At 40.2% G+C, this 20,754-nt stretch overlaps 1 protein-coding gene across 1 annotated transcript in view; it reads left to right on the top strand.

Annotated features, from left to right (window-relative positions):
- The window catches only part of ITGB6 (integrin subunit beta 6), an 81,203-nt gene that overhangs the window by 42,699 nt on the left and 17,750 nt on the right, over window positions 1–20,754 (top strand). Inside the window, exons 9-13 of the mRNA XM_042948931.1 lie at window positions 1,919–2,008; window positions 8,586–8,720; window positions 8,942–9,359; window positions 14,665–14,887; window positions 17,420–17,517. Coding sequence (XP_042804865.1) covers window positions 1,919–2,008; window positions 8,586–8,720; window positions 8,942–9,359; window positions 14,665–14,887; window positions 17,420–17,517 — 964 coding nt within the window. The remainder of the gene's footprint in view (window positions 1–1,918; window positions 2,009–8,585; window positions 8,721–8,941; window positions 9,360–14,664; window positions 14,888–17,419; window positions 17,518–20,754) is intronic.

Raw genomic sequence — 20,754 nt, 5'->3', positions numbered from 1 at the left:
ACATTCCAGCTCCACTTGAGTGAAATTCAAGTTCCTATTTAGATATTCGCTGTTAACCACAGGTCTCATGCTTCACAGCCCTTTTGACATGTGTTTATTTGAAAAGGTAAGTCAATGAACCGGTGCCTTTCTCATATTTGACAAGTTCTACCTGACTCAGGGAAACAGAGTGGGGCCCACCTTCAATAGGCAGTGATGTGGGGCACTGGGTAATAGGAGGAATGTTCCTCCCTGGTCTACTGTCCATGACCCCTTCGATAATAAAACTCAGGGTCAAGGCAGAATCACAACTGCCACTTTTAAGAATTCAGATTTCCATCAACTTCAAACTTAAACACAATCAAGAACATGGAAAGAAGTGGAATATTACAGAACCCACCAATTAAAAGCAGCATCCATTTTTCCATCCTGGAGGTGTAGAAAACCTGAACTTAACCCAGGTACCCACCTCTAGCAAGTACCTCCTAGAACATGTTTGTGTTCTAAAGTCACCCCTGCTTCATTTGTTCCTCCCCTTGGCTCACCTCGATCTGATCCATTGATATAGTATCACGATTATAATCAATAATCATTACTAATTTTCACTTATTTTTGTACATGTTTTAAGCTACTTAAATCTTCTTTGGAATAAGACAGAATAGCATTATGTTTGAACGAGAGGAGGTGCCCTAAATCCTTCAGTCAAAACTTACTTTCTATTTCTACATACACTTTTAATAAATTCAGTCATCTGATTTCACAACACACAGCAACTCAGAAGACCACAGCTGACAAAAAGAGTGATTGTCTCTTCCTGACATAGCACAGCATATTAAGCCTGCTTAATAGATGTTGTTGAATGCAACAGTAAATGAATAAATGAGAAAATTGGTAGGTGAGTGATACCTTACAGCTTAACAAGGAGAAGATAGAAACTATTTAAAAACAAATAAAAGAAGCAAAAAGCATAGCAGTTGGGGTCCACTTGGTATGAGTGTGATCTATCCATGGATTTTAGAAGTCTTTGATTATAGACCTATAACTCATATTGATAAGTATGGCTGTTTCTTCAAGAAAAAAGTCCAGGTGTGCTTGGGAATCTTTATTAGGAAGACAGATATGTGCACCATACACTTCAGAAAACTTTTCATTTGAAAATAAGTATTAAAACATAAAACTTAAGGGAGGGGTAATTTTTAGCAGTCCGGAAAATTCCCTTCCTTGCAATGCCTCATTTCCCTGGTCATGATTGATATTTAGAGTGTGAATAAACTAATGTTGTGAGTTCTCCTCAGGTGGGAATGACATCTCAGAGAAGGATGTAAGTGCAGAATGCAGCTGGTCTAGAGATAGGTTCTGACTGAGTCAGTCATGATGAGTGGGGACTCAGTTCCAGTCAACCCCAGCACCATGGTGACATCCCTAAAAGAGTGCTCGTTACTGCTAGGAAAGGGGGTTAACAGCAAGCATCCACATAACTCACTCCTTTTCTCCACCAAACAATTGACAATTAAGACCCTTGGGCTGAATGACTTGGAGAGCACCTGATGGCAGAGAAAGTTTCCATAACATTACAAAAAGAGAAGAAAACTCCTGGTAGTATGCTCGTAATATTTTGGACAAAGGATGTTCCACAAATGGAAGATGGTATATAAGTGCTATTATTATTTGAGACTTGACTCCAGTTGTGACATAAATCACAGCTCTAGACGAAGGCAACCACAGACACTTGATATCCCCAATGGCAGTCTAGTTCCCACTTGCATGCAGGAAACAGCATCAGGCAGGACTACAGTTTCAGGAGAAACACTCATTTATCACCAGGATCCTGTTTCCCCTGGCCAGTTAAATAGAAGTGATCTCAACCAGCAGGTTGAAACCCACAGGTAGTGTTTCTTGATCACAGTGAACAGATTGACTTATTCTTTTTTGTTTACAGAATTACGCAAAACTCATTCCTGGAGCTACAGTAGGGCTACTTCAGAAGGACTCTGGAAACATTCTCCAGCTGATCATCTCAGCTTACGAAGTATGATATTTTACAGTTGGCTTTTTTTACTTTCCTTTTTTTTTTTTTTATTTTTTTCATTCAGTTTTGGTATTCAAAAACTCAGATGTGTTTTAGGCAGTTAAGTGCATTCTGATTTGTTAGTAGAAAGAGTACTTATCCAAAGAAAATCTCTCTGCCTTAACATGCAGCCAAAATATAAATTTTGTTCACATTACTTGCAGATATCCTTCCTGAAAAGTGAGGCAGAAGGTAGAGAAATCATAACCTGATCATAAAGTTAAGATTATTTTTATAATAATAACCAATAGCAGCACTGTCACTTGCAAAATTTTAATTCTATTGAAAAGACTCCACAAGTCCTATAATTAAGCTCCCCTTTTCTCTACCTGAAAAAAAAATTAGTTTAAAATGGGTAACTGAACTATGTGAAGAACTAACTCCACAGGCTTAATGAGACCACCTCATTACTCAAGGAAAAGAAAAAAGACAAAAGCGTATCAGGAACACCACTTTGTGGATTCTCTACTTTTGAGAACCAAGGAATTTTTCATTTTTATGGATATATATGTAGAAAGATATAGACAGATCTCTCTCTCTCTCTCTCTCTACATATATATGTACACATATGTGTACATATATACAAAAATATATATATTTTTTTGCCTGGACTTTGGAAAATAGCACATCAGGTAAGCATTCCTCCCTTAAAATAAAATACATAGCTATGGAGTTTCTATGTTCTCTTGCTTTGTCCCCATTTCATAATTCAATTAATCATTGGTAGATGGCCAGTTACCAAATCTTCTTTATTTTGGTTCCTAAGTATCATTCCCCTTTTTTGCCTCCACTTACATAGAAAGAACATACACACACACGTGCACACACACACACACACACACACACACACACACACAGAGATGGAAATGAAGATTTAAATTAGGACAGAAATGATGGGGCACCTGGGTGGCTCAATCAGTTGAGCATCTGACTCTTGATTTTGGCTCAGGTCATGATCCCAGGGTCGTGGGATTGAACCCTTTGTCAGCTCAACAGATGTGTCCATCAAAATTACAAGATGAGGTATTTTTTGTTTTTTGCTTTTTTAACTTATATCCTCAGAAACTTCAGTTTTCTTGGCTCACATCAAAATTTAACTACCACATTAGCTCAGGCTTGAAATTCTTCCAGATAGGAAAGCTTGTCAACAAAATACTATGAAAACCTTCCTCTCTCTTATGCAGTAATTAAAGTTTTAATGTGTAGAATCTGATAAAATCACATAGCACTCCTCCATGCATTAGAACACACTCCATTTTCTCAAAAGTGTTGGCCACTAACATCTTCAAAGGAATTATGCAAATGAGAAAATTATAAACGTCAAAAACATTTCTCCCTCTTGTTTGACCAGCCCCTTCCGTGCTGCCAGGGGTTCTGTCTCACTTTGTGGTCCCAAATTGCTCACATAACTTACAGGGTAGTTGAATCAAGGCATCAAACATTTGAAGTGAATCTCATTTTACTGTTTCAAAAATATAAACAAGTGTTTATAATTCTTACACTATATAATCTTGCTCCAGAGTTGTTACTGTAACTTCATGATTCACTGCATCAAGTATGTAACAGATTTTGGCACTAGTTCAAATTATTTTTCTATTCTGTTATTTTAAAATGTATTTGACAAAGACATTAAAATATGAGAATCCATTGACTGGATGTCTTTCTAGTCTATAAAAGGAGAGAAAGGAAAGAGAATAAATTGAGAGAAAAGATAAAGCACTTCTGACTAACTTCCAGTGGGGTAGAGCTACACAATTTGTGTTTATAACTAGTGACTACAAACTGCAGCTCAGTATTTTACAGTGCCATATTGACATGAAAACCCTTAAACACCAGATGTGTATTCATCTGACCATCATTCACTAATTTTCTGCCTTCTTTAACCACTTAATAGAAGCTACTTAAATATCAGTGCTCCCAAGGGTAAGTTCTTCTACTAGCATTTAATTTTTTTTTAATGTCTATTTATTTTTGAGAGAGAGAGAGAGAGTGTAAATGGGGGAGGGGCAGAGAGAGAAGGAGACACTGAATCCAAAGCAGGCTCCAGGCTCTGAGCTGTCAGCACAGAGCCCGACATGGGACTCGAACTCATGAGCTGTGAGATCATAACCTGAGCCGAAGCTGGATGCTCAACCGACTGAGCCACCCAGGCACCCCTAGCATTTAGGCTCCAGAAGGAAAATGACTTGGTTTGGTTTGTTTTGCCTGGTTCATAACAGATGCTCAGTAAATGAATGATAGGATGAAAATATACAAATAAATATTTATATCCTTTCTTTGGGAAATTCACATTAAAATATTCCTGGTGAATTCTGCAATGTGATATTCCAGTTATATCAATGCTAAGATCTCCCTTATTTTGGTCAGATCATGTCACCCACTGCTCCTAATTTCAAATCTACAGAACAGACTTGCAGGTCATATCCCTCACCTCTTTTGCTCCTGACTCACTGTGCCACTGTCTCTAACATTACTCTTGCCTTAACTCTTGATGATTTCAGTCTAAGTATACATCTATTCCTTCCCGTACCCTGCCCTTTGTTTCTTGAACTCTGCTTCTAAAATGATCTAGTCCCCCTCTCTTGTCATACATTAAAGCTTGTCATTGCCAATAGACTCTCTATAATCTCAGCTTCATGTAACCCATTCCCTGCTCACCACTTCCAACCTTTTCAGCTCACCCCGGCGAGTTCCCTTTGTATTTCTTCCAACCCATCAGGATCTCCAACTAATTAACCTTACCTTCTCTCTCTCTCTCTCTCTCTCTTTACTTCAAGTGACTCTACCCTCTCTTTGTAGTTCCTCATCTCCTTGATGTCCTCTTTTGCCTGGGCCCCAAGCTTAAATTCCACCATCACGATCACTCTGTAGACATACCCTCAGCTCCCCTACCCCTTACGGATCCACTGAGGTCGCTTAGCCAATCGTGGTCCTGGTTAAACCCAACTGTTCATTCACCCTGCACAACTGAACAGGAAAGGGAAAAACATACAATCATGCTAACTGGTCTTACTTTAAATTCATGATCATGTACTTGAAATGGTTCCTCAATGCCACCCAGCAACCACGCTGTACTTCTCTAGGAGACATCCAAGTGGAGACGTCCACGAGTCAGTTGATACATTAGTTGGCAATTCAGGAGGGTAACCTGGACTCTCCTAAACCTACTTCACCAACAGTTTTCTCCTTCTCAATTGATGGTAATTCCATCCTTCATGTTGCGAGGGCTAAAAAGCTTGAAATGATCCTTGACTCTCCTCTTTCTCTTACCCTGCACTTTTAATCCATCAGAAAACCTTGCTGGCTCTATCTTCAAAATTATTTAGAATTTGATCCAGACACTACCTTCACTGCCCTCATCCTTGTCGGACCCACCATCTTCACTTACATGAATGACTGCAAAAGCCTCCTAAATGCTATTTCTCATTTCTACCTTTGGTTTCCTACATTCTGTTTTCAAGAAAACAAAACAAAACACAACACAACCTGAATTTTCCTTTAAAAATATTAAGTTGGGCCATATCACTCTTCTATAGATAACCCTAATTATGTTCTCATTTTACATAGAGTAAATGCCAAATTCTTTAAAACTGCCACCTAGGACCCTACCAGATCTGTTCTCCTCCACTCCTTTACCTCTGTGACTTCACCTCCTATTACACCAACTGTCTCTGCTCCAGTACAGCAACTCTGGCCTCCTTGCTGTTCTATTTCCAGAGCAAGCAAGTCCTAAGACATGCTCCTGCTCAGGGCCTTTGCACCAACTGTACCCTGTTCCTGGAACACTCTTTTGACATATGCCTGCATGCTATTTAACTCTGCACTTCCTTGAAATGTCACCTTACTTCCTACTGTAACTACTTTTTTAAAGAATTGCAGACACTCTCTTAATCTTCATTATCCCACCCTAACTTTTTTTCATAGCATTTATCACCTTCTAGCATGCTGCATAGTTTTATGTATTATGCTGTTTCCTTTCTGAATGTAAACCACAAAAGGTCAGCTATTTTAGTGGTTTTTGCCTCCCAAGCACTTAGAACAGTATCTAGCACATATTGGACACTCAATAAATATTTTCTGGGTGAATAAAGTTATAATATAACTATTTGAAATGAAACAGATTAAAAGAGTACATTTTAATGCTAAATTGGCAGAATTTGAAATCTTAAGACATGATAGAAATAATTTTTAAGGCGTGCCTGGGTGGCTCAGTCAGTTGGGTGTCCAACTTTGACTCAGATCATGATCTCACGGTCTGTGAGTTCAAGCCCCGCATCAGGCTGTGTGCTGACAGCTCAGAGCCTGGAGCCTGCTTCGGATTCTGTGTCTCCCTCTCTCTCTGCCCCTCCCCCAACTCATGCTCTGTGTCTCTCTTCCTCTCTCAAAAATAAATAAACATTTTAAAAAAATTTTTTTAAAAAGAAAAGACATAATCTTTAAGACTGAGAAATGACACTTCAATCTCTGATGAAGACCATATTCTGAAAAGTCAGCCTTATGTCCATCTACTGAAGGTGTGTTGGTATGGGGCAAATATAAAAAAAGGGAAGAAGAAGAAGAATGACTGAGAATTTATAGTCAGTGACTTAGAATTTGGAGGAAGGCGGGTCATATTACTATGCAGTTGGCAAAATTATACTTAAGGAAAATTTGAGGTTGAATATGCTTTTAAAATTCCAGGAGTATACGGACTCAAGTCTTCTTAGATGAACTGAAGTATTACTTAATTCATAATGTTTTACAACTTATTTTTATTTTTTTTTATTTTTAAAAGTTCTGTTTTGTTCTCTAGAGACTTTTTATTTTGCAAAAGAAAGAAAAATAAAGTCTACATAATAACACTAGCTTTCCTCATAACAAATAGCTCTTTCTTCTCCTTCCCTGACATTCTTCCTCCTGTAAAACCTTGCCTTTATCTCCCTTCTGCCATAACCCATATACTTCCTATCTAGTCTTTCTTTCTTCCATCTACGTCACCATATATACCAACCACTCCCGGTTCCTGATCCTCATGCCTCAGGCCGGGGTGAACGCAACAACGTCCCAGCTTTCTTGACTCCTGTCTTCCTACCACGTCTGTAAGTCTGTAAGTTTGATAGACCATGAGTCTGTCCTGCACACACCTTCCAGAGAACTTCCCTGCAGCTGTATTTTCAGTAGAACAGGCCCCTGCTTCAAAGCTATAGGGAATGTTTCCCATGGGTCTTAACTCATCTCTCCAAACCTCAAGGCTATTTGTTGTCTGGTGTCTCCCAGGAGTTGGGGCTTCGTCTGAGCCCCACTTGTCTGCGTTCCACACCACTCTTGGCCCTGAACTTTCTCTTTTCTGGTCCCCTCACCTGAAATACCACTGTCATCCTCTCCACACATCTACATCCAACATAGCCATTAAGGACCTCTATACTTCCAGCCTTCAGTGACCACTCTCTTTTCTGAAATGTCCCAAACCCACATCTGTGTTATGCAATTTTTTTTAACTTAGTGATACATCAGTTGACTTGGACATTAACTGCTTTACTTGTTCCATCTGGTTTTTTTCAGCAAAATGATAATCATCTTGAGGGCACAAATCCCATTTTACACTCATCCCCCAGACCTGACTCCACACTGATAATGTACGATAGGTACTTGATAAATTCCAATATTGATTTTAAGGAACAGTTTCTCCCACATTTTAACATCTCTAAAATCGGGATGTGTTTTATGATTAATGGTGTCTTACAAATGCTGTCAACTGCAAATGTATGAAATCGGCTGTAACTGTACATGTAGTTGTCACCTGAATTCATTACGTTCACCATTGGTAGGTAGTACAGGTGTTGAATGTGATTGCCATTTTAAAATACCTTCAAAAAGTTTGCACTATGATTTGATACGGAAATGAAAAGTTATTGTGTATGCAGAAATGTACCAAAACAGAGCAGCAGGGTATCAATTTGATATCAGTGAAGCAAACATTCATTGTGGAAGGAATGACTATAATTCTGTATTCCGTGCAAAGCAACAACCAGCTGCTTTCTGTGACCTAAGAAATGATGATACTTACAAGTAAAGGAAGCTACTATATTTTGTTACTGAGATGCAAGCAAAAAAATAAAAAAGGCTTTTATATGCCAGGCAGTACAACTGAGGGCTGGAGAATTTGCCAAATCCTTCAGAATGTGTACAATAATTTTCAAAGAAATGATAGACTGATACGATTGATTTAGATGTTGCACAGAGCGATCTTGAGATATTTTGTCATAATGTCATTGTCATAAAATAATGGTGTGTTTTATAATTGATGCCATCTTAGATTCAATAAAATATGACATGTATTTGTGTGTGTGCGTGTATGCGTGCCTGTGTGTGTGTGTGTGTGTGCGTGTGTGCGTGTGTGCATGTGTATCTTGCTGGCTTTGTTGTTTGATTGATGGTATGGTGAATTTCTTCTAGACTCAATTTAATTTTATTCATTGGAGCTTAATGAACATGATTCATGGATTCTTCTGGTTGTATTTTGTGGTTGTGACTTTAACTCTTTGTGTCCTCACCAAAGGAACTCCGGTCTGAGGTGGAACTGGAAGTGTTAGGAGACACGGAGGGACTCAACCTGTCTTTCACAGCGATCTGTAACAACGGTGCCCTCTTCCCACACCAAAAGAAATGCTCTCACATGAAGGTGGGAGACACAGTAAGTAGAGGGTCAATAGGTTGTCTGAAAAAAAATATTCAGGTAAGTCAGAAGTTACCTTATTGCACCGAAGCTGAATTTTTTTCCTTTCAAGACTTTCAAAAGGAATTTTCAAAAATTTCGTAAGAAATGCTTTGGGAAGAGCCGATCCCCATGCAGCTCTGTTTCCTCCCATGCATTTTGGGAGGCTACAAGAAGATAATTAGAGCGTTCTTTTCCAGGCTTCATTCAACGTGACCGTGAGTATACCAAACTGCGAGAGAAGAGACAGGCACATTATCGTAAAGCCCGTGGGGCTGGGGGACACCCTAGAAATACTTGTCAGTCCGGAATGCAACTGCAATTGTCAGAAAGAAGTGGAAGTGAACAGCTCCAAATGCCACAACGGGAACGGGTCCTTCCAGTGTGGGGTGTGTGCCTGCAACCCTGGCCACATGGGTCCTCGCTGTGAGTGCGGGGAGGACACGCTGAGCACAGACTCCTGCAAGCAGGCCCCGGATCACCCCTCCTGCAGTGGAAGAGGCGACTGCTACTGTGGGCAGTGCATCTGCCACTTGTCTCCCTACGGAAACATTTATGGGCCCTACTGCCAGTGTGACAACTTCTCCTGCGTGAGACACAAAGGGCTGCTCTGCGGAGGTAGGCGGCGTCTAAGTCCACCTCACACTGTGGCTGTGCAAGTATCGAGGAGGGGCCTTGCATCCTTTGAACCTTCCGTTGCCTGGGCATAGTAGGTGCTCAATAAGTATTTGCTGATCAAGTGAGTGGGTTAATCTCTAGACGTAAGGTAACTGATCTTCTCTTGTAGTTTTTCTGGCTCTTACATTCTCTTGGGGTGAGATGCCTGCCAATTCAATTTACATCTCTATTGTTGTTTCCCTAAGAATAAGTAGGCAAAAGAAGGTTCTTTGGTTATTATCCAGACTTCACAAAATTGCATGTAATCTGAATTCTATTATCTTCCAGACTTTCCTGGATCAGGTTTCCAGATATCTTACCCAACTCTTCTTAAAAAAAAAAAAAAAGGGGGGGGGGGCGCCTGGGTGGCTCGGTCGGTTAAGCATCCAACTTCAGCTCAGGTCATGATCTCACGGTCCGTGAGTTCGAGCCCCGTGTCGGGCTCTGTGCTGACAGCTCTGAGCCTGGAGTCTGCTTCAGATTCTGTGTCTCCCTCTCTCTCTGCCCCTCCCCTGCTCATGCTCTGTCTCTCTCTCTGTCAAAAATAAATAAACATTAAAAAAGTTAAAAAAAAAAAGAAAATTTTTAAATAGCAGAAAAGTGTATGTTTTAAAAATCCTCTGCACATGGAAAATTGCTACAGTTTAAGACCTAGTCTAAGAATAGTTTAAGAATAACTATTATAAAGTCATTCTGATATATATCCATATATTTAAGTATAATCTATCTGCATAAGAATTACAAATGTGTTCATATTCTTTAAAATGATATACATTTGTGTTACAACTGGAATATTAACTAACTGCTGAATTGAAGCTCCCAATGTCTCCCTTTTTCACAGTGTGTGAACAGGCAGCTTTTCAAAACAGAAAGCCATTTTCTGTAAAGAAAACTAAGCAAGTTATGTTTTCAAACCACAGTGTCGGGAACATATAAAAGAGACTGATTCTCGGGAAAAAAAGCCTGAGAAGAGCAGCCTCAAAGAATTCCAGGCTCTTTGAAAAAACCGTGTGATGCCTTTAGAAGCATACCTCCATTTCATTTCTTTGCGGTGGCTCCTGCTACCAACAAGTTCCTCCGGAGGCCGCCTTCTTTCTTCTCCCCAGAGAGTGAAAAATTTAGGGTCTGTCCAGACTGAGACACTTTTCTCTCCCCTTTCATTCAGAGGTCTATTTCCTTATTTAATGGGTGTGTTTCCAAACCCATATCAGTTCTCTTCTCACAAGATTGCAGGCAGGAGACAGCCTGAAGCCTGTGGCTGTCACCATGTCTTGAACAGAATATGCTCCGCAGATTCCCAGATTGCATCTCTCATAAAACTCTTTGAATAAAATATGTTCTCAAAACATTTGAAATTACCTTTCAACAAAATTCTATGTGCAGCCTAATATGACATGGTAGCAATAGTACCCCTACCTATATTTCACCCTTTAAATCTTAAATCAAAGAATTCCAGAGCAGTCCTGAACTGTGCTTAGCAACACAGTTCTTACCGTTTCTTAATGGTCTTCTACTGCATTTGGTACCACGCATGCACACGGAATTGAACTCTTTAAAAAGAGTGGACTTGATCTGTGCCTCGTAGGTTGAGAGGTCTGACAGTAGGGCCTCTCTTTGTATCAGATACAGTGATTGCTAGAGAAGTTCTGTCTAGAAAATGCGATTATTTCTGCAGTTGGACTAAGAAAACTTCACCAATGCCAGGTTCCTTCATATTTGGGGATACTTTACAATTCTCAATCATTACTGTTTCTCAGAAGCTATTTTGCTTGTAGCAACATCGCAAAGGATGTTACTAGATCATTAGTAACTTTCTCTTTAAAAAGGTATAATAAAAGCAAGTACTATTATTCAAATTCAACAAATAGTTGTGGAGCACCTACGAGGTGCCTGGCATCGCATTTCGCGCAGGGATGAAAACTGTGACTGGCTCTGTGGTTACTGTCGTTTGTAACAGAGGCCAGAGTGTGCTACCGATTCACTTCTCGTGCAGATCTCTCTGATTTTACAACTAATTCGCCCTGCAATGTGCCACTTCTCTGAAGGGCTATTACCACAAGGTTCTTCTTCGTATACTTCCTTTCATCCACCTATAAGTACTCCATTGATTTATTCCCTTGCCCAAATTCCATTAGTCCTTTGTATTTTGATTCTAAGAGACGGGAAACTAACAGGCAGAAGGCATTACAAAAAATACTTCCTGCCATTATGCACTTACAGTTATCAGTCAATGGCATTCCAGAAAGATCTATCCCTCTGAAAAGAGCCTGACCATTTTTTTTTTTATCTTTGTTTATCATCTTGCCTCTGCATGAAGCCATTGTGTGGGTCTTGTTGTTGTTTTTGTGGTTGTGGTTATATGAGCAGGTACTTTAGATAATTGGTTGCTTGTGAATATCAACTAGCAACGATATGGTGGATGGTTCTGGAAAGCCCACAGAAAGGTTTCTAAATTCTGACAGAAGCTCTTGGAAGAGTTTTCTAAATTTCTGCTAAGTAATTCTCTTTTTGTAGAGTTTATTTTGAGAGAGAGAGAGAGAGAAAGGGGGAGAGAGAGAGAGAATCCTAAGCAGGCTCCACACAGTCAGTGAGAAGCCCAACGTGGGACTTGAACTCATGAACCATGAGATCATGACCTGAGCCAAAATCAAGGGTCAGATGCTTAACCAACCAAGCCACCCAGGCGCCCCTCTGCCAAGTAATTCTTACATGCAGTGATACACTTGGGCATTCACAAAGGAAATGCACATTTCATTTGACAATATTTATAAATCATATTAATTTTCTGGAATAAACTTCAATATAGAAATCTATCTCTATTATGAGAATAAGTTTCCCCTTTTGCTGAGGAAGGAACAAAAAGCAATTGTAATTTAGAGGATGATTTAGATGAGACATGTCTGCTGCAAGTTCCCATGTGTCTCCTCCTTCAAGCAGCTTTGCTCTGCCCTGGGTTTCTGCAGCTTTGCTCTCATTGATCTCCTACCTCTCAGTCGTCCTGGTAAGATCCTTTTTTCTGATCACACTTTAAATGCTGATGCTCTCTAGGGCTTTTTTCGCTCTATCTGCTTTCTCTACCTGATCCACAACAGCTTTAATTGCCATCTGTCTCTGATGGATCCAAACCTCAAAACTCTCTCTATAGATATAGATACATAGATACATACATCTATTAGAATGTCCCACAGGCCTCTCAAACTCAACAGAGCCAAAAATGAACTCATCATCTTCCCCACCCAAAGATGCTCTTCTTCCTCTGCTTCAGAACAATGTATTCATTCAACAATTAAGCACTACTCTGTGCCAGGCACCACGGATAAGGCAGCGAGCATGAGCTGGCAGCCTCCATTCCAGGTCAGTAAAAAGGTGCACCGTTCACTGAGCAGCCCAGTCTGGTTACCTGGGGAAGATTCCATCCCTCTCTCTCTTCCCCTCTCCCTCCACCCTGGCAGCAAGTGCACTATGCCCTGACTATTCCAACCCCTGAACTGTATCCCCTTTCCTCTCCATCCCCACTGGCACTCTTAGGGCCTCATGTCTTCTCGCCGCTACTGCTGCAACACCTTCCCGAGTGGTTTTCCTATCTCTTGTCTGACCCTCTCTACTGATGCCAGGATATTACCAGACACATATCTATTTGTTCAGTCTCTCCTCTACTTAAAATGCCATAATTGTCAGGATAACAGGTCTTACTTTAGCCCATAAAGCTTTTCATGTGATTTCTGTGATGTGATGTGATTTCTGACTTTCAATGGATCTTTCCAACCCCCGCCTCCTCCAACCTCACCTCCTGCCACAGCTCCTGTGCACCATTGGCTCTGTCTATATGAAACTACTCTGGGTATCATGCAGGTCACACAAGGGGCACCTGGGTGGCTCAGTTGGTTAAGCGTCCCACTCTTGGTTTCAGCCCAGGTCATGATCTCACAGTTTCATGAGTTCAAGCCCTGAATCGGGCTCTGGGCTAGCAGCTCAGAGCCTGCTTAGGATTCTCTTTCTCCCTTTCTCTCTGCCCCTGCCCGAATTGCACTGTCTCTGTCTCTGTCAAATAAATAAATAAAACTTAAAAAAAAAAAAAGCCGGTCCCATGATTACACACTTCTGTCTTTTACCTATGCTTTTTTGTCTGCTTAAAATGCATATAAACATCTTCTACCTTTTATCTGTATCTTCCAAATTCAGCTCAAGCATCACCTCTTCTGGAGAGGTCTCCAAATCTCTGGTCCAATTTGGAAACTCTCCTTCTGTGTACATAACACTTATCATACTGCATTGTATTTATTACTGGTGGTATTTATTTGCCTGTCTCCAACACTAGCCTATAAGCTTAGTGACCTTATTTAATTTTGTATCTTCATGCCTAATGCAATCTTTGGCACATGATATATGCTCAATTAAAGTTTCTTAAACAAATGAATTTGTTGAGCACTCACTGTATGCCTGCAGGACATCTAATTGGTGAATGTGAAGTAGAAGATTTACACATTATCTCATCTGACCACACCGCTGTAAGATTTTATTCCCTCTATTTGATAGATGAGGCTTTTATGATCACTCAGCTTGAATGATGTAGAGGTGGGTATTACCCAGGTCTGTGCTGCATCTCTATCTTATGGCACCATAATTAAAAGGAAAAAAATTGTAGAAACAATTTAAATACACACACACACACACACACACACACACACACACACACACATAATCACACCCCCTCCCCGCCCCCCCAAAAGTTGCTGTTATAGGCTTCTGGATTATCTCATTTCATCTGGCTCTAAGTTCTGTTTGATATAACATCAGGTAATCATATCAGTCTTCAGTTAAGAGACCAGATCAATAAATATACATACTTAGCAAAATTTGTTCCATAAAATATATCTATGCTCACTGCTTCCCCTCCCACCCCCACTTGCTTTTTTCTCATTCTTCTTCTTCAGTCTTTCTAATGGTGTTTAAAGGCAAAGAGAAGGGGTGCCTGAGTGGCTTAGCCTGTTAAGTGACCGACTTGGGTTCAAGTCATGATCTCACGGTTCATGGGTTGGGGCCCTGGATCGGGCTCTGTGCTGACAGCTCAGAGCCCGGAGCCTGCTTCGGATTCTGTGTCTCCCTCTCTCTCTGCCCCTCCCATGCTCACGCTCTGTCTCTCTGTCTCTCAAAAATAGACATTAAAAAATGAAAAACAAATAAATAAATAAAGGCAAAGAGAAAAGATGGCCCCAGAATCAGAAGTGGCGTGGGCCCTAAGCATCACCGGGTGTTTGTTTTACAGATAACGGCGACTGTGACTGCGGCGAGTGCGTGTGCAGGACGGGCTGGGCGGGTGAATACTGTAACTGCACCACCAGCACCGACTCCTGCGTCTCGGAGGACGGGGTGCTCTGCAGCGGGCGAGGGGACTGCATCTGTGGCAAGTGTGTTTGCACGAACCCGGGGGCCTCTGGACCCACCTGTGAACGTTGTCCTACCTGTGGCGATCCCTGTAACTCCAAACGGTAATGTCTCAACTTCCCTTGGTCTCTTTACTCAGACCTCATATTGCTTTTGGTGGGTTTGTTCTCCGAGCATCCGCCCAAATACACAGACCCACAGGGCCCCTGTGATCGTCAACCTGGAACGTCAGTGTCCGACTTGACTCTTTCTTTGTCCTGCTTATCCAGGACCACAGTGCCACTCACATTCCTGCTAGAAACAAGCCTGGGGAAGCTGAGCTGATGTCCCACACTGATAACATCAGGTGGCCTTTCACTTACAATACCAGCCACACAGAAGGAATACCCTGGAGGTAGACTGAGGACATCCACATTCAGTACCTTTTCAGGGGAAACAGACAAGCTTCTTTCTTATCTAGAAGTTTAAAGCTTGACCTTCCTGATTCATTCCTATCTATAGACTCGTGGAGGCAAAAAGGCAGAAAGAGGATCTTGGCTTTCCATTTCTTCCCTCTTCTTTACCTCTCGTGCCTTTTGGCACCTCCCTCTGGTTGTCATTCTACACAGCTATTGTGTTTTGTATTTTCTTTTATGCCAGATGAACAACAACAACAACAACAACATGTTTTTGTTTTCCAGTAAAAAAAAAAATCTATTCCTTTGGTTGCTAGCTAACTTCTTCATGGGTAGTGGGCAACATTTATAGGTCAAACAAAGCAATTCTCCAAATGGGCTGTGTGATGACACTGCAGAATATAATTTATTACACAGTGAACACTGCTTAAGCAGTTCATAGTTTCGTTAACTCAGTACCCAACATGGTAACATTTGCATTTCCAGTGTAAACTAAGTAAGCAAATCAACATTCACTCAGTGACTCCTCACCATTCAGGTGTCAAAACTTCTCTGTCACTGTGCCTGGACATATGCCAAGAGACGTGTGGGGACATAGTTAGACTTAGTTGAATGGAATTAAATGTAAAATGTCCTTTCAGGATGTTTCTCCCGTTATTTATCTGCTTCACCTTCTCTGTAAACATGATTTAATTTAAATCTGGTTTATATAATGTGAAATTAACAAACCAGGTAGTTTGAATTTGAGGGATCAGGTAATCTCCTTGGTGTTTATGTTAGCTTTGAGTGTTTATATTAGCTTTGAGATGTGTCCATTCTTCCATTTATTCATTCATACATTCGTTTATCAAATAGATATTAAGTATCTACTGTTCACCAAGGGCACATAATGATGACTGAAACAGTTATAATTCCCGCCATACCAGGTGCTAAGAATCTAGTGGGAAAGACAGACATTTTTTAAAGTAATTATAATGATATCTGAGCTGACAGTTACAATAAGGGATATAGAGGGGACTGTGGCACTATATGGCAGGCCTACCACCCTAGCTTGGGCAGACATCAATGAGACATACAAACGGTAGAGGTTTTAAGGGTTTCCACAATGTCCAGCAGACCCCTGCAAAGCCACTCTAAGTAAATATATAACCTAGATAAATGCAATATACTTGCAATGCGAAGGCAATTTCCAGACAAGACTTCTCTCCCCACCCCCACGTAAACTGCTGCTTCTTAGCCCTTCCTACAAAGGAATTCAGAGGTTTGCACTGTAAGAGAACTAACTGGCAGGAGTCAGGGAAGGCTTGCCTAGGGCACTGCAGTTTCAGCCAATACTGAGGGAAACACTGATGGCACGGCTGTGGGGAATGTTTCCAGCACTTACAAGAGCATACATTTGCATGGCCTGGGGAAGAGAGAGAGGCAGGATGATGAGTGCCCATAGTAAGAGAACTTTGGCTGTTTTGGATTACTCCCTACAGAATCTGGTTATAAAGTGATTTTTAGCACAACATTAATTCAGAGTCTGAGTTTTACTCTGCTGTGGAGACATCATTAGAGAAGCTTAATTCCTGGGCTATGTTCTTGAAAATACACTTTTCTGTAAGTAGAGTTCGTTTATTAAAAAGCCCACATTAATGGGGACCCAAGCTGTAACCCCAGCTTTTGAAAATATGCCTATAAGGCTTAGATTCATTCAAAATAGCTACAGACAAGTGAATCTTTGAAATAGCCTTTCATGACATGTATGAATTCTTAGAATTCTTCTCAAAACAGATGATTTCTGTTAAGAAATTAAAACTTTGTTTAGTCATGAATCATATTTTAACAGCATAAACTTTTCCCAGGAAAATGTAAAATGAACAACAACAACCAAAAAAAAAAAAAAAAAACCCTAAATCAAACACCAAAATAAGTGTGTCTTATTATTGGGTTTGTTTGTTTGTTTGTTTGTTTGCTACTTAACCAATCAGAAACAATTATTAGAGATAAATGAGGATAACAGCTACTGTCAAGCCTGGTTCAGGAAACACTGATTACTAAGTGGAATCAGAATAAAGCAGTTTCCTCTTGAACATCACTCAAATATCTTTCTGAAAGTAACAAAAAGCAACATCCTTTATGAGACACTCCTACGTCATGAGCCATAGTAACAGCATTAAACCATTAAAGCAATAACCCAGCTACATATCTGTTTTCCAACAACATGAACTGATAAACTCTACTGAATAATGTTCACAGGAGCTGCATTGAATGTCACCTGTCTGCCGATGGCCAGGCCCGAGAAGAATGTGCTGACAAATGCAAACTAGTTGGTGCGACCATCAATGAAGCAGAAGGTTGTACTTGTCTCCAGTTGCTTTCTTTTTCTTAACATAGGTTTTGAGAGACAGAAACGCCGTGAAGCGCTTTTCAGTAACTCAATCTCATTTGAACCAGGGCATTAGTTCAACACTAGTGTTGTTGTTGTTGTTGTTGTTTTAAGTTTATCTATTTTTTGCGAGACAGCAGGAGAGGCAGAGGGAGGGAGAGAGAGCATCCCAAGGAGGCTCTGCACTGTCAGCGCAGAGCCTGACACGGGGCTGGAACTCACGAACTGTGAGATCATGACCTGAGCCAAAACTGAGAGTCAGTTGCTTAACCGACTGAGCCACCGAGGCGCCCCAGCAGCATTAGGATTTAAGAGTAAATGCATTCCGTAAGGCTAAAAACATGATGGCTTGGGATACAAGCAATTTAAAGTCATAGCTATTCTATTTGGCTTCAGCTCTGTTGGCAAGTTCACCTCTGCTTCACGAAAAACAACTGCAGAGAATTCCAGAATGCTATGTTTTTAATTAGAAAATAAGAAAATTTGAAAAACAGCTAAATGTTAATCTCTTAACCTGAAATCATCCTCTATCATCTGATTGCCCTATTTGAAGACAGGACAAGGCAAAGTATGATATGGGTTTCCTGAGAGCAAGCCTCAGGCACAAGGCAGTTTCTGGTTAGTAGCCGTTTATTCCTCCACCCCTTCTCTGTGCTTTCTGAACATGAGTGTTACATGGCCACCCTTAATTCCCTGTTGCCTCACTCCCCCAAAACAAGAAGGGCCTGTTATCTTTAACTGCTAAGCAAATTCTGCTCTTGCTTTCACCTGTCATTTTAAAATTTAATTATTTAAAATAAGATTCTTTTTAAAGGCAAAATGTCATCTCAAATACTTAAATAGGTTGTATTTTAGCTGGCAAGGCCATTTAAACAAATAATTTGTAAAGAAGATGCCTGACTCCTCCTGAAGGGCTAATCTAGGGGGATTAGTTTTTCCATCATCCCAAACTCTCTGCATTCCCATCTTGCTCAGGCAGAACTGCTCGCTGCCCTACACACATGAGAGCAGTGACCAAGATGTATCTCAGGCGAAGTGCAATAATCAAGACAATTTATGACACTCTAGGATACATATCTTGAAGAGACAGAAATAAAGAAATTAATTCATTTCCAAAGAGGAATAAGTTAGTGGCATTTATTGTTTTGAAAATTACCTACATTGTTTCAAAATTGAGATTTCTGACTGTGCACAGTTGAATATGCCTGCACGGAGGAGCATGATGAGTGCTCATAAAACTCCTCTTCTGTTCTTTTCTGGTGACTAAAGATAAATATGCCGAATAGCCATAAATTGGACAAGATGGTGTGTACCTTACACTAATACTGAAAGCAGGATGCAGTAAAAGCACTGAGGAAAGTAACATTTGTGGACTGTCCACATTAGTAACTAGTTCAAAGTCAAAGCATATCCCCAGGCTTCATTTCACAGCAAACAGTTGAGATATTTAGCAAGTGTTTCTAAGAAATGGCTAAAAATTGCAGAAAAATGTCCTGCAAATTACTAGAACACCATTCACCAGCAGCATGGGAAATCTAATGTGCTAAGGGGAAAAAAAGAATAAACCTTGGAAACATGTAAGTCATGAACAGAGTTGCTATATTTAAATACACAGTTTTCAAGTAATTATCATAAATTCTTGGATTTCAGAGGAACACTGGGCCTCAAGTGGCATTTAAAATATTTGCATTATTCTTTTTCTGTAATTAGATAAATTATCTTCAAAATAGGGGAAAACAATTATTTGTAACTCAGAAACTGAAAATATTAACTGGATTTCTAATACCATTTAAGGCACTAACTTTGTTGAATTTAAGAGAAAAAACATATGTGTCAGCCTGTGAATTAAAAAGTTACTTTTCTGGGGTGCCTGGGTGGCTCAGTCTGTTGAGTGTCCAATTCTAGATTTTGGCTCAGGTCATGATCCCAGGGTCGTGGGATCAAGCCCCATGTCAGGCTTTGCACTGAGTGTGGAGCCTGCTTATGATTCTCTCTCTCTCTCTCTCTCTCTCTCTCTCTCTCTCCCCCTTTACCCCTCCCCTGCTTGTGTGCTCTCTCTCTAAAATAAAAAACAAAAATAAAAATTTAAAAGTCACTTTTCTAATGAGACTTTTATGAGTTCTATTTCAACTTATGCAGTTATGTCATTGATCACATCACCTTGAAATTATCATCGTGTATTTGCTCTCACATAGGGTCTTCTCTCAGCCCCACCTTTTCCCGACAAGGATATGTAGAGTAAAGTAGAAGAGCAAAACTTTATAATCCAAATACATCGTTCCTCAGCTCTGCTGTGGGGATTTGTGTGAGCATTTCTAAAGACATGTGGCTTAACTTTACTCATTCCATTTTAGTGAAAGACCCTTTTTAATCTACCCCAACACTCATGTACTCAGAGCATTATTACTCAAAGTGTGTTCCATGAGAACACTAATTCTAAAAGTGTTGAATGGAAAATAGTATCCATGGTCATATAAATTTTGGAAATGGGGAGCTAAGCTTTTTGTTTATTTTGCGACTCCTGAAAAATTATGCACATTATATTAAATATGCATTGTGAATTTTCAGGAGAGGCATAGAAGGAATTGGAGTAAGGAAGGATTCCCAAACTTGTTTGACCACAGAACCCTTTTCTTTTTCCTTGGGAAACTGTTTCTCTGAGAACTACTGACCCAGCCCCAAAGCACAGGTCCTAAACACATAGGTGTCTTAATTCAGTGGTACAGATGGTTTATATTTCTATATCCTTCCTGGACCTTCCTGGATGCTGGCCTCCTCACCCCCATTCTCACATTTCTTCCTTTTCTAAGTATAATTTCATGGACTGCCTGAGACCTTATTTTCATTGTATTATTCAGGAGCAGCACTGCTGGCACTTATAAAGGAGAGTAAAAAAGAAAGGTCCATTTCTTAATGAACAACAAAAGAAAACCTTAGCAGCTAATTATGCAAATCTTCAGCCCAAGCTGGACTCTTTCATTGCACATTCAATAATACCATTTTAATACCCAAACACTACAAAACTGGCTAAATCTAGTCATAACAGTCATGAAAAGGAGTGGTGAAGTAATTAAAGCAAGAAGGGAGTCATGACGCAAAGGTCATATTAACAGTTCCATTAAAAACTTAAATAATCCTAGTGAAGTAAATTAAGCCTCCCTGTGCTTCAGTGTAGCTATTTAAAAGAAAATAAAAGAGCAAGATT

The sequence above is a fragment of the Panthera leo genome, chromosome C1 (genome assembly GCF_018350215.1).
Source record: "Panthera leo isolate Ple1 chromosome C1, P.leo_Ple1_pat1.1, whole genome shotgun sequence".
Taxonomy (NCBI): Eukaryota; Metazoa; Chordata; class Mammalia; order Carnivora; family Felidae; genus Panthera; species Panthera leo.
Note: the sequence above shows the minus strand (reverse complement) of the source record. Positions and strands in the feature narration are given on the sequence as shown.